At 34.1% G+C, this 14,326-nt stretch overlaps 1 protein-coding gene across 1 annotated transcript; it reads left to right on the top strand.

The window, feature by feature from the left end:
* The first annotated feature begins 4,309 nt into the window (after positions 1-4,309).
* LOC143634096 (protein SHI RELATED SEQUENCE 1-like) lies at positions 4,310-5,537 on the top strand. The gene is made up of 2 exons (XM_077102265.1): positions 4,310-4,673; positions 5,152-5,537. The coding sequence occupies exons 1-2, from the start codon at positions 4,310-4,312 to the stop codon at positions 5,529-5,531; spliced, it is 744 nt and encodes a 247-aa protein (XP_076958380.1). The 3' UTR covers positions 5,532-5,537.
* The last annotated feature ends 8,789 nt before the right edge of the window (positions 5,538-14,326 follow it).

Genomic DNA, 14,326 nt, shown 5'->3' with positions numbered 1-14,326 from the left:
ACATGATTCCTTGTCAAGGTCGTTTGATTCTGTAGTTAAAAGGATGATTAGTTTATTAAATCAAGAAACAAGCGAATTTGAATGTCAAAAGCTTATTATGAGTGCAAGTTAAAGTGGAATATGTTAGCAGGGATTTGCAACTAGGCAACATCCTCACGAAAGCCATGCCACGACTAAAGATTAACGAGATGAGATGTTTTCTCTTTTCTAGTTTAGTTTGATAATGGTTTGCAATGGGTTAAGGATTAGCGAGCTATATACAGGGACTATTGTAACCTATTTTATTCATCAAGTAATCGATAACAAGTTTAGATTTAGATTATGAAAATCTTTGATCTAATCATTTATTTATCTTATGTGGTTAAAAACTTAAAATAATTTGTCGTAAGTCCATCTCTGTGTTCTTTTTAGTATTTCTTCCTAGTCTTTTTCTTTTTTTGTCTCGTTGCCAGGGTGAGGGTTGGGCATGTGCAAGAGGTGCACCCGCATGAGGCCCGAAGTTTTGAGAGGTCAATAAAAGAATTTCACTTGTTTGACATATATAATAATATTTAGTTATTATATTGAGGATTTAAACACAAATGTAAGGATATAAAAGACAAGAAGACCTTTTTCATAACATAGGTAAACTCATATGTTTTAGATTCGGCAACTTCTCTTTCTTTTTTTCTCACTTCTCATCCCCTTTTTAGGCCCCACTTTTTTTTACAAAAAAATATACATATATCCATTTTAACTTTTAAGAGCTCATTTTCACTACTTGTATAGGAGATTCGAAATCTTGAAAATAGCCTTGCTCGCTGCACTCACATCTTGGAGACAAAAGTCTCTGTTTCTCATGTTTCCCTTATCTAAATGATAGCTAGATGATAAATTCTAGGGACTTAGAGGTTTGCCATTCATGCAGATTAAAGTGACAAGAAATAGAAAGATGGACACACATTGACACTCATATCTTCCTTTTATATATACATGACATAATGACATGTCGTAAGTCAAGTCTTATTATCTCCGATAATTTTCAGATAAGAAAGTATTTGACTTAGATATCAGCGAACACACTCTAATATTCAAATCCTATAATATATAAATATAACAGTTACACAAATTATTTTTGGAAAGATTATCAAAATAGGCATATAAAAAAATTTCAAACAGACGTATAAAAAACTCAACCAAATAGACATAGCTAATAGAATTTTACTGCATAATCATAACCCCCTTACTATATACCAAATAAATCCGTACAAAAATCTATTCAAAAATATGCTGACATCTCATTTATCATGACACATAAAAACCAGGCCACAAATGCCTAAACGTAAATAATCAGGCTAAGACGGTGCCTTGTTTGCCATACCCCCAGAGGTACCTGATAGGCTCTGCCAATCGACCACGTCACCTCCCTAGCCTTATCAATTATCAGCACTACCAGGGCGTGCCGGGCACCTCTGCGGTAGACAAGGCTCTTTCTAGCTTGTTTATTCACCGGTTTTAATGCTATTATTTTTAATACTTAATTGTTATGTTGGACTTTCGATTTCATGAGTCACACCGTATGTTACCTGAATACTATACTTTATTATATGTTGAGTAAAGTGCTATTTTCATCCTTGTGATTTGGCAAATAATGTGAATTTAGTCCAAAAAGTTCATTTTTTGCATATGGGCCCTCCACGTGTCCCACTTCTTGCCAGTTACGCCCAAATCACTAACCCCGTTAAATTAAATCGTTAAGTCAGGGGTAGACATGTCTTTTCACTTTCTTTATTATATGAATATGGTGCCAAATTCGTTCCTGAAGTTTGGTCACATCTGCGAATTTCGTCCAAAAATAGTTTTTTTTTTCGCAATTAGACCCTCGATGTTTCCTAACCATTGCCAATTTCGTCTAAATTGTTAACTCGGTCTAAATTCAATGTTAACTCAGGGGGTGCTACTATTCTTTTACATGTTTGTTTGCAATATTATTATTAGGAAAATTGGTTTTAAATACTCCCAACTATGCCCTATTGGCAAATAACAGACCCAATTTTGCACTTGTCCCAACTAAAGGGGTATTTGTTTTTAACGGTCCACAACTAACGGATGACTAACTCTGTTAGTCTATTACTGAGTTGGCACGCCTAGTTGTCAAAATATTGCTTATGTGGCAGCTTATGCGACAATCAAAGTAATATATAATATATAATAAGTAATATAATATGTATGCATACATGTGTATTGTCTTCCTCCTCCCTGTTTATTTCTAAGAGCGACCACTACAACACCGTGCCATTGCCACTAGCAGCCATCGCCATCATCATCACCTGTAACCATCGCTGAAAACATTGGAAAATGAAATCGTTCTATAAGACAATAATGGTTCACCGGGTGGAGAAGATCATGGGTGGTGGTGACAGCGAGCTTGTTCGATTTTTCGGTGGCTGGCATTAGGATTTTCTTACCAGTGGAGAAGATTAAGGCCTGGGGGTATGTTTTTAAAGTTAGAGTACGAAGACATGTTGGATGCGGCTATGGTGGTGCTGCAGGTTTGCAGGTGCTCCGGCTCCTCCCACTACATATCCCTACCTGCACCCACGTTTTTCCGGCGAATAAACGAATCACCACCACCAATGGGTTATTTGAATCCAAAAAATCAGAATCGTTTTTCCTGTGGGTTGTTTGAATTCCGGCAAGGCTCTGTGGGCTATCAATTCAAACACCATTCGAAGTGATAAATATATCATTCAATTCGTTTTTATCAACAAGATAAAAGCCCTAAGATTTTAATTGCAACCTGTAATCAACTAACATAAATTTTGGGTTCGAATTGGAGTTTGTTTCTAGAGTTCTAATGAAAAACCCCACCATTGGACTAGAACTAAAATTGACCTGAACTTCATCTTGAAGACATGGTGATGACGGATTAGAGGCAACAGTGGTGGTAGCGAATGGTGGTGGCCGGCGTCTATAAACACGTTAATTCGGGAGAGAGAGAGAGAGAGAAGAGACCGTGCCACGTAAGCTGCAACATAAGCAATTTTTTTACAACTAGGCGTGCCAACTCAGCAACAAACTAACAGAGGTAGTCATCTGTTAGTCGCGAACCGTTAAAAACAAACACCCCTTTAATTGGGACTGCCATTAGCCAAGTGCAAAGTTGGGCATGTTATTTGCCAATAGGACATAGTTGGAAGTATTTAAAACCAATTTTTCTTCTTCTTCTTCTTCTTCTTCTTCTTCTTCTTCTTCTTCTTATTATTATTATTATTATTATTATTATTATTACACTAAGCTAAACCCTTTATATGACTAAAAATAAAGAAGAACAAACAATCGTATACTATATTGGATTCAAACATAGAAATATGGAGATGTTATATAAGCCATCGAACAAACACATAATAATAATAATAATAATAATAATAATAATAATAATAATAATAATAATAATAATATAAACAAACATGTAAAAGGACAGTAGCATTCTGAGTTAGCGTTGAATTTAGACCGACTTAATAATTTGGACGAAATTGGCAACGGTTGGGAAAAATCAATGGTCTAATTGCGAAAAAAAGTATTTTTGGATGAAATTCGCAAATGTGATCAAACGTCAGGGCAATTTTGGCACTTGCTCATATAATAAAGAAAGAGTAAAAAGACAAGTCTATCCCTGACTTAACTATTAAATTTAACGGGGTTAGTGATTTGGATGTAATTGGTAAGAACTGAAAAACGTGTATGGTCCATATGCAAAACTTAAACTTTTTGAACTAAATTCGCATTATTTGCCAAACCATAAGAACGAAAATAACACTTTACTCTTATATGTTATTAGTATAAAGTTTTTTTGTCATGGTCACAATAAAAGCAGCCTATATCTGTCTCCGTCTAGTTACTCCCATCCTATTCTTCTAAAACCTACCATACGAGTTGGATTTAACTAGCTACGTCTATTTGTTTACTCAATGAAATTGTAACAACCAGTACCCTAGCGCTAGATCTTTAAGTAGTAGATGATCCCCCATCAGCCCCTCCTACAATTTTCATAAACCACTTCTATATATATCATATATATCCACCTAACATTTGTAAAACAAACTAGGAAGTCGGAGTGTAACAATGTGGCCGGATTCCAGTCAGGACATTTGAGCGCTGGCAGCCCGATTGTTAGAGCTCCGCTATCGTTAATAACACCCGCATTATCGACAGCATACGCGCCAGTAGAAGTAGCATGAAGATTTACGAACAAGTACCGGTGCATTGTAAATGATCTTTACAACAACCATCTCCACACCATCACCGGGACATCCCTAGGGTTAACCTAATGAGGCAAACAGGCTACATGATTGGTGGAGATTACGGAGGAGATGGTGGTGGAAGAGACACTGGTAGTGGTGGAGTAAGCTGCCAAGATTGTGGGAACCAAGCCAAGAAAGACTGCCAGCATATGAGATGTAGAACTTGCTGTCGGAGCCGCGGGTTCCCGTGTGAAACCCACGTCCAAAGCACTTGGGTTCCGGCAGCTAAACGCCGTGAACGGCGTCAACAACTCTCGTTGTCACCTCAACAACAAAACTCAAGTAACCAGCAACTCAGTCTCATGATTACGAGTGGCGGTGGTTCTCAACATAATCCAAAGAGATTTAGAGAAGATCGTCCTACGGCAAATCTTCAAAATACTTCTTCAGGTAATTAACTGTTTTAACTTGTATGATCTGTTTATGGAGTGATGACGAAAATGTTTATCGGTAAATGTCGAAAAAATGTTCATTTTACCAACCAATTCTCGAAATGTTCGCCCTAAAACTCGTTGACCGGTCACTTTTAAGTCATTACTTGACAGGATCGTTAAGACTTTAACCAACCACATTCTTTCACGAGCCATGAAACCGTCAAGCACTAGTTTTCTTTTAAATCGTCAGAGCCAACATAATTATTTAGACGTCTGACGATATTTATTTTGGCTTTCGACGAGATTTATTATGAATTCGAAGAGATTTTTTGGACAAGTAGAAGATGCTGGTTCAAAATTCTAGTCGAATTATGATTAAAAGGCGATTGAGTTGCTGAGTTTTATGATGGAAATTTACAGGAATTGATTTATCAAATAGACATTTTTATCAACATTGACCGGTCAAATACATATTTTATAACTTTTGTTTTTAGAGCCAGGGTTTCCATTCCCGGCGGAACTGAGTTCACCAGCGTTGTTTCGTCGTGTTAGAGTTAGCGGGATGGACGAAACCAACGAGCAGATGGCTTATCAGACAGCCATTAGCGTGGGAGGACATGTTTTCAACGGAATTCTTTATGATCATGGCCCTGATCCAGGTGAATACAACCTGCATTCCGTAGCAGAAAGTTCATCCGCCACTGGTAATAATCAACATCAAGGCGTTAATGTTATAACGTCCGGCGGCTCAGCGGCCACCAGTAGTAGCAGCATTTATCAAGCTGTCACCATTATTGACCCTTCTTCCATTTATCCAACTCCTCTTTGTGCTTTCGTTGCCGGTACGCAATTTTTCCCGCCACCGAGACCTTGAAGATGATAGATACAAAGATCATCAACTTATTATTGTTATTATTATTATTACTACTTTCATTTTTTTTGTTATTGTTACTGTTATATATTGAACTCCTTTTGTATTGTTTGTAGCCTAAAATGGAAAGAAAATGCATTAGAGATGCATGCATTTCCTTGCTTTAATCTTTTAATGACAAAATTTACGTTCGATCTTTTCACATTTTTTCTTGGTTTTATCATCATACATTAAATTTTATATCAAATTACTGCTTATTATACACACTGTTAAATAATTAATATTCAAACTTATTTTTATTAATTCAAATGAAATTCATGATTCTTGAGTTTGAAAATTAACCCGACTCTAGGGTTTTCGGGGTGTTTGGGATTGCTTATTTTGTCAGCTTATAACTTATTAACTTTTTAAAAAGTAATAAGGTGTTTGAGATTGCTTTGGTGTTGGTAATTTTAGTGTTATCAATGTGTATTTTAGTATATTGGATTAACTTGTAGATCAAGTAAATAACGTTAAATATTAAACGAGTTGGGTGACGCGGGAATGCGTGCTCGATTTAATTCTAGATGTTATTTGGGTCTTATTATTTAGACTTTGTTATTGAAATAATAACATGAGCCTTAATTTATTATTAGTGGGCAACTAATTAGTTGGGTTTTGGGTTAAACCCAATGACATCAATCTTATTTATGATAAGATGATGGAGGCCACATAGAGAGAGATGAATGGATCGATTATACAGAGAACAGAACGTCGGTTACCATGTTCTGTTCTTCAATGAATTCACAGAAAACTTACAAATCCAATTCCAATAAAAGAGAAATCTCTGTCTTATCCGATAAATCAATCGCGTGTAACCGACGAAATAGGTTTATCTGAAAGTTCTCACACGATTTAGAGATTAATCCAGGCTGCTTATTGTTTATGAGGATTGAAATCAAGATCACAGGTTTGAATATTCGATTGAATACATCATCAGGTACGCAACTTAAACAACATTTGGCGTAAAGTGGAAAGGTTAATAATTAAGTCACACTGTTATGACTTATTAATTTATTGAAAAATTACAAGGAGCTTTCATAAGAAATATCAAACATCCCCGAAGGGTTTATTTTGATTTAATATTTTTGAATATGATTTAATATTTGTTAATATGAAATTGAATTAAGAAATGTCCAAAACCAATTCAACATGTTATCAATTTTATAAAAGATATAGTCATGTTATGTTATTTTAAATATATAAAACGAATGTCACACCCCAACTTAAGGCGGAAACGCCGGGGCGTGATCCGATTGCTCACAACTCGAAGATACTGTCATAAATAAAATGTGACAATATCTAATTAATTATTTTAATTCAAATGTACACACAATAATCAAATACAACAAAACAATTCAATTAAATAAATACAATCAATTAAATTTAAGTTTGTCTTCAATACAATCTATGGTCTTGACTACATATCCATACTTCAATCTAAGCAACCTGCATATGCGTAGAAAATGGAGTTTGTCAACAACACATGTTGAGTGAGATGATCAACAATTTTGAAACATTAAATAATAGCATATATATATATATATATATATATATATATATATATATATATATATATAGTTGATAAATGATAAATGCGCAAACCAACCATGTGATAATAATCAATCGAATCATAACAAACATGCATATAACCAAATCGTGTGTGCCAATGAAATCGTTGCCAAGCGATGACTAAGGTTGTCGTTTTACCTTTGCCAAGCGAATCGGGCTCTGGTTACTAAGACGATCGTATGATCATACTAATGAGAACCCTATACAAAAGGGGATATGTTGGACCTCTCCGAAACGTTATCAAATAAACAATTAAACGTGTAGCAATTAGCAAATAGCATTCAATTGATAATCACACAATGATTATGTTTGCGATTTTGTGTATATATATAGAATAGAAAATATGAGTAAGTACGCATATGTCCTCAAAACGTTAGAAAACAATGTATAAAAAGGGGAATGATCAAACTCACCTTAGATGGAAGGCAAGTGATTAATAAATACGATAAACGAGTAATGGTTAAGCGAGTCATCCACTAACGCGTCAAAAGAGATAACTAATCAGAACCTAAAACTTTGTGATATGAAACTATAAATAAAAACGAACTTAATGCCGCTGGAATCAATCCAAACGGATGAGTAGAACTCTAGTTATGTTGATTTGTTTAAACGAGTCGAGTCTAACCAGAATCTGAACTTCGATTAGGGAGTCGGGTTTTGGGAAGAACCCTTAAAATTTAATTACGAGAAGAAAATTCTTCTGGACCGAACATTGAATCCTACCAGAAGTATGAGAAAATGAGAAGTCAAAGTTGTTGACTATTTTACCCTTTATCGGGTTTTAAAGCAATTGACCAGTCAATACCCTTCAATCTCAGAAATTGATTGAAGGTTATTGACTAAGGAATATTTATGAACAATTTTACAGTTTACAACTTACCCGGAAAGTGAAAGGATCAAGAGATATGACGAGTCAAAGATCAACGTATAAGCAAAGTCAAACGTCAAGGCTTGTGTCTTTAACGAATATGCAAAAACCGAAGGGTTTGAGAATGAGCAGAGGTAGGTGACGGCTGGAGGAGATGTAGTAAGGTTAGATTAAGGTTTACAGCAGGGAATTATGATGTGTTTATATAAGAATAGCTAAAACGAACCAAATATGAGCTTTTTGGCCCGTTTAAGCAAGTATATGCGATTTAAGGAAAGAATCTTCGATTTATTCACAAAGATCTGATCTTGGACAAGGGAAAACTAATTAGGAATGGTATTTTAGTTGTATGATGTTTACTTGGACCTTAATTCACTCTAATATGCCTAAAATAAACGATTTTATACCTTAAACGAACTAGAAAACGAACTAAGGCTTAAACAATCTGTGTAGGTACCCCGTCGCGCTGTGCGGCCACCTAGGGTGGTCCCGTCGCGCAGCGCCCCAGGCCACAATAGGGAAATTTTCATTGTTTTGCATTTTTAGTCCCTGTAGTTTGATATTTTGTCAATTGTTGAACTTTTTATGTTTTAAATAAGGATTTAGATATTATATAAAGTATGAGGGGTATAAATTGAACATTAGAAACTTAAATATATTATTGTTATTTAATAATGAAAATCTAAATTATTCCCGGTCGGTTTAAACGTAAACGAAAAATCCGAGATATTACAACAAAACCATCAGATTGTTTTATTTGTAAATGGTGGTTCCTTATGTATTTGACCCGAATTCATAGGTATGGATCTCACCAAACCCAGATAGTCATTAAACGGATTGTAACATCTCATTATATTAAAATTAATCTCACCAAATATTTGATATGAAAATACTATAAAATATGAATATACTAAATTTAATATCCGATTTTTTTAAAAGAAAGGATATTATTTATAGTAAATAATTAGCGGGCTATGGGTCTCATCAAACCCAGATAGCTTTTCAATAGTTATAACATCTTATTTATTTGTGAAACTCTTTTATCATCTAGCCATAAATATATTATTAATTTCCTTACAATAAATAAAATTAATATACAAAAAAAATATATAATATTAGAAACGTAAAATGTAAAACAAACCCCATAATCAAACCCTAATTTAATTTCTCAATATGGATTTAGTTATATTAGCAATTTAATGTAATTCTTTTTTCTTTTAAGTTTAACTTAAATCAAAATTTCCCAAAATAATATCCAAATTTTAAGAAATGAACATAAACAAATAAATATAAAAATTAAGTAGATAATTCATTCAACGTTTCATTAAAAAATGAACATAACCCAACATAAATTAATCAAAATAAGTTCAAGTATATTATTAACTTTTTACAATAAATAAACTAAAATTCAAAAAAATACAATCACAATATTAAAAACGAAAAATTTAAACAACCCCCGTAATACCGGGATAAAAACTAGTAAAATATAAAAGAGCCCCTAGGCTCATCTTCCCACACCCCTCGTTCCTTCACACGAAGATGCCTGTGGTCATCCATAGTGCGTCTCACATTGCAATTTACGTACGTTCAAACAGGAAAAAAAACATAATCAAACACGACACAACTTAATTAATACGTCTAACAGACTAAGATGTCACTAATTTATGCGTATAACATAATAATTTGGTAACGATGTGTGCATAGATTTCTGCATGAGGTGCGGAATATAGTTGAAATTTGAAAGTTAGAAACTTTGGGTCTAAGGTTTGAATTTGTGACTGGGTTATGAGCTCGAGGTTGCTCTTTTCTGGTAAATAATATACCTTGCCCTTATTCATCTTTTCTTCTTTTCCTAAATCATATTTAAATCAACCAAATAACTTTAAAGTTTAAAGTTAAAATATACCAAAAAAATATAAATATAAATAAATTAATAAAACAAGTAACTGTAGCAAATATAAGTCAACTTTTTGACTAGAATCTTTATAATTGAAAGCCTATCATTGACCAAAACCCTAACACTTAAAAGGTGCTTTGAAATTCAAAATGACGCTTTCTAAAACATATTATTCTTTTGCTATAGTTAAACCAAATTTGTAACAAAACAACTCTTGAAAAGTTTTGTCAGCAACAAAATTAAATCTGTGTTTCAAATCCCAGTTCAACAACATGCATGGTAGCTACTAGTCTTTTAAAAAATTCGAATTCGATTCGATTCGTATTCGAGTATATTAATCGAATACGAATTTATGATTATTATTCGATTCGAAATTTGAATTCAAATTATATATACATATATATGTATATATATAATTATTTTTTTATTTGTGTCAAATCCATAAATAATAAATCTCCATTACTAATTATTAAACCCAATATGCCATATTATTGTTTCCTAGCATATACTGATATGAGTGTTATTTACTTCTCGTTTTGAATATTTTGAACTTTATACTATTTGTAGTTTAGTTTTGAATTTATTATCATGGGTATGTTTGGCAACGAGCTTTTAGGAGCTTCTAGCTTCAAGCTTTGAACTTTGGAGAAAAAGCTCCATGTTTAAACGCCACTAGTAGTAGCGTTTGAGAAAAGCTAGAAACTTTTACAATTGAATTTACAAGTTTGGTACCTGAACTTTTAACAACTTTTGTTAATTTTTATAATAGTTACATATTTTTACCCTTATTCAAAACTAACTACCCTATGACTTTTTAAAAGACTATAACTTTTTCACACGTTAATATTTTTTTCTGAACAAATTGCATCATAAAAAAGAGCATTTTATTCTCTTTAATTTGAGTATCATATTGCTATATTTTTTTAATTTTAAAAATTAGTATACTACATAATTACCGGTTATGATTGACAACAAGTCGAGTCGGACGAGCTCGTGTCATGTGTAAGACCAAATAAGGGTTAGAACGAGTCGACACAAAAAGGGTTAATTTAGTTCGGTTCGTGTCGGTATGGTTTTAAGTTGAAAGGGGCCAGGTCATAACATGTTTTAGATTAAAACGGTGCCGGGTCGGAAAGGGTTTCAGATCAAAAGAGGTTGGTTTAAAAAATTCTCTATTTGAAATTATTGTATATTTCAGTTTTGTTTCTTGATTTTCGCCATCGATTACATACTTACTGCCTTTCACGAATTAAGCGTCTGCATTCAGGTTATGTGTACACTATTATCAAGTGAATCACATACCGACACTGATTATGTGGTTGATGTCAGGTTGTGTGCGCACTCAGCTGTACCGCGCGGGTGCCTAACTAGTTTTATTAAAAGCTCCAGTTACTCTGCCAAACACCTAAATATATGTAAAAAGCTGCCAGCTACCAGCCACCAGCTTCCAGCTAACAGCTACCAGCTAGTTTTGCCAAACATACCCCATGTGGTATTGTAGCTACTTTAAATTTATATGTTTCTTTTCAATTATGATGATGGTTTTTGTATTTTTGGCACAGGTAAACTTGAATTAGATTGTATTTATTCGAATTAAAATCGAATTCGATTCGAATTCGAGTTTCAAATACGAATTCGAATCGAATTTCGAATTGGGCTTATAACAAGAATACGAACATGAATTGAATAGTTCAACTTTTAATCGAATACGAATACCGGCAAAAAAATAATTATTTGGATTATTCGATTCGATTTAACTTGAAAATTCGTTATTTGATTCGATGAACACCCCTAGTCATATATGTTGTCAATTTGTCACATACACCAACTTGGAAACTCTATCTCCCAAGTAATATATGATTAATTACTATGTTAATTAATATCTAATTCTGTGATTTGTTTTGAAGTGGAGGGATGCTTATATCTAATTCTATGTTTATATGCTTATATAAAGTAATTTACTTGGTTAGTTCCTTTTTCCAAACTGTGGGTGTAAAGTGTTTGATTAAATGCTTATATGATGTTATATATATATATAATGTTAACAAATGAGCTTTAAAGAATGAGGGGATGCTGTTTACAAATATTAATAAGTGCTGCACCTGTCATTGGGACTTTTTTAGAACCTGTATTCTAAGTTCATGTAATGTTGCAGTTTAATTCTTTTTGGATTTTCTTATTGTGTGCATTATGTCACGGAGTTACTCCTCAAACTCCGTGTGGCGCTAGAAGGACAGCGAATAGGTCCGCTCATGATGGGGGTCTGCTGGTTTCGTCCCGCCTTGGACTCATCAGGCGAGCGACAATAGCTTGCTACCAGCATCGTTATTAGACCCTGTTTTGTTGTATAGTCTTTCGTATTATTTCATTGTATTCATGATGTATTTTGTTTGTTCTCATCTTTGGTTTATATGTTTGGGCCCGATGCCATGTAGTCTGAGCCCATTGGGCCGTAAATAATAAAAAAAAGGCATGGCATGGCTTCTCCTATAAAAGATGAAGCATGCATATGCTAAACTAACTTTTTAGGAAAACCTTATCCATAGTTCACCAACTCTCCCTACTCTCCCTCTTTCCTTTCCTTTTTCGGTAAAAAACTGAACACAATAAGATCCGAGATCTCGGTTCCTTGTGAGTGATTTCCGCTAACTCACAAGTGAGATTGATCCAAGAACATAGTTGTTTGATCCGTTCTAGGGGCCTACAATTGGTATCAGAGCTTTCGGTTCTACTAGTTGAGGTTCTTGAGTCATAACCTTGGATTTTGGTCTTGCTTAAGTGTTTGTGAGGTGTGTTTTTGTAAAACAAAGTGTGTTCAAGTGTTACAAGTGGGTTTTTAGCCTAGAGAGTGTACTTGCAAGCTTGAAAATCGGTTAAAAGTTGTGTTTGAAGTTGTTAAAGTGTGCTTCGGGTTTATTTTAGTGTTTTTGAAGATTCAAAAGTGGTGAAAAGTGCGCTTGTTTGGAGATCCGTACGTAAAAAGTGGAAATTGTACTTTCTAGAAATTTTGAATTGAATCATATTACTAAAATCCAATCGAATCGAGTTTTGAAAACCAATCGAATCGGGTTTTCAAAACTAACTGAATCGGGTTTTGAAACCAATCGAATCGAGTTTCCCAACTCAATCGAATCACATTTTATAATTCAATCGAATCGAGTTATCAATGAATCGAATTGAGTGTTCATTATTCGATTCTATTCATTGTGTTCGATTCGATTCCTTTTACTCAACTCAATTCATTAGGACTTTGTGTTTTCAGCAGAATTTTTAGCCTTTCAAGACTGCTTAGATTTGATCTTCCAACTGCCAAAATGTCTCACGATCCTGATTTGAAAAATTACTTAATGTTTGAGAATGAAACCGGTACAAAAAACAAACCACCTAAATTGCTCAATGGGAAAGTAACTTTGAGGAATTCAAGTGGAGGTTTAAGAACTATATAAAAATAAATGACTTTGCTCTTCCAAGATCCATTGAGAATGGACCTCATAGACCTACCACACATTTCCCCGCTGGACCAGTTGCTGTACCTGTTGAAAGTTTCACTGACAATGATAAGAAGTTGATCCTTGATGATGAAAAGGCTTATGGTGTTTTGAGTGTATGCTTATCAATTGACATTGCTCAAACTCTAAGGGAGTGCACTATTGCAAAAGACCATTGGGATGCCTTTGGTTGAGAAGTTTGAGGGTAATTTGGACATGAGGGAAAGTAGAAGGGAAATGTTGAAATGAGATTTCAACATGTTCAATCACATTCAAGGAGAATCTATCCCTCATTCACATATTTGACACCCTAAATATCAAAATGAGAAGTGCTGGTTTGATCTATAACTACTCGGAGGTCAACTAGAAGTTCATAAACTCAATGCTGTAAGGCTAAAAATGTGACTTATTATATCAAAAGGGCGAAACACGTTAAATATATTATGGTCAAGAAAATAATTAAAGCCGGCGAGAAATTCGAACATGAGACAAGAGCTTCGGTGCATGAGTTTAGCTTCAACGGGAAGAGATCTTCTAGAAAGAATATGTTTTTACTATAAATAGGGACTTGTATTGTTAGTTTTGTGGGTGTTTTGTAAGGTATAATCAACCACCCAAGGGAACTCACCTTGGGTGGGATTGGTTCGTTTAATATTATCAATATTTTATTTCCGATTACGGAGTCGTTCAATATTATCTTTATATTATATGTTCGATCATTTGTTTATACCGCGCCCGTCTCGGTCGTTTATTAGGAACAAAATCCATTCGATGTTGGATCCGGTTTCAGGACCTACACTTGGCATCAAAGTGGGTTTGAATCAGTTGATTCAACTTTGTTCTTGATATTTGGGTTTTATTTCCATGATTACGCAACTCGAGATGTTAATTTCTTGAAGACCTGTTGAAGTTTTGAAAATGAAGTTTGAAGATC

The sequence above is a fragment of the Bidens hawaiensis genome, unplaced genomic scaffold, assembly GCF_021521415.1.
Source record: "Bidens hawaiensis isolate Kalapana, Puna unplaced genomic scaffold, B.hawaiensis_p1.1 tig00006990_1, whole genome shotgun sequence".
NCBI lineage: Eukaryota > Viridiplantae > Streptophyta > Magnoliopsida > Asterales > Asteraceae > Bidens > Bidens hawaiensis.
The sequence above is the reverse complement of the archived record's forward strand: the minus strand, read 5'-3'. Positions and strand labels throughout refer to the sequence as shown.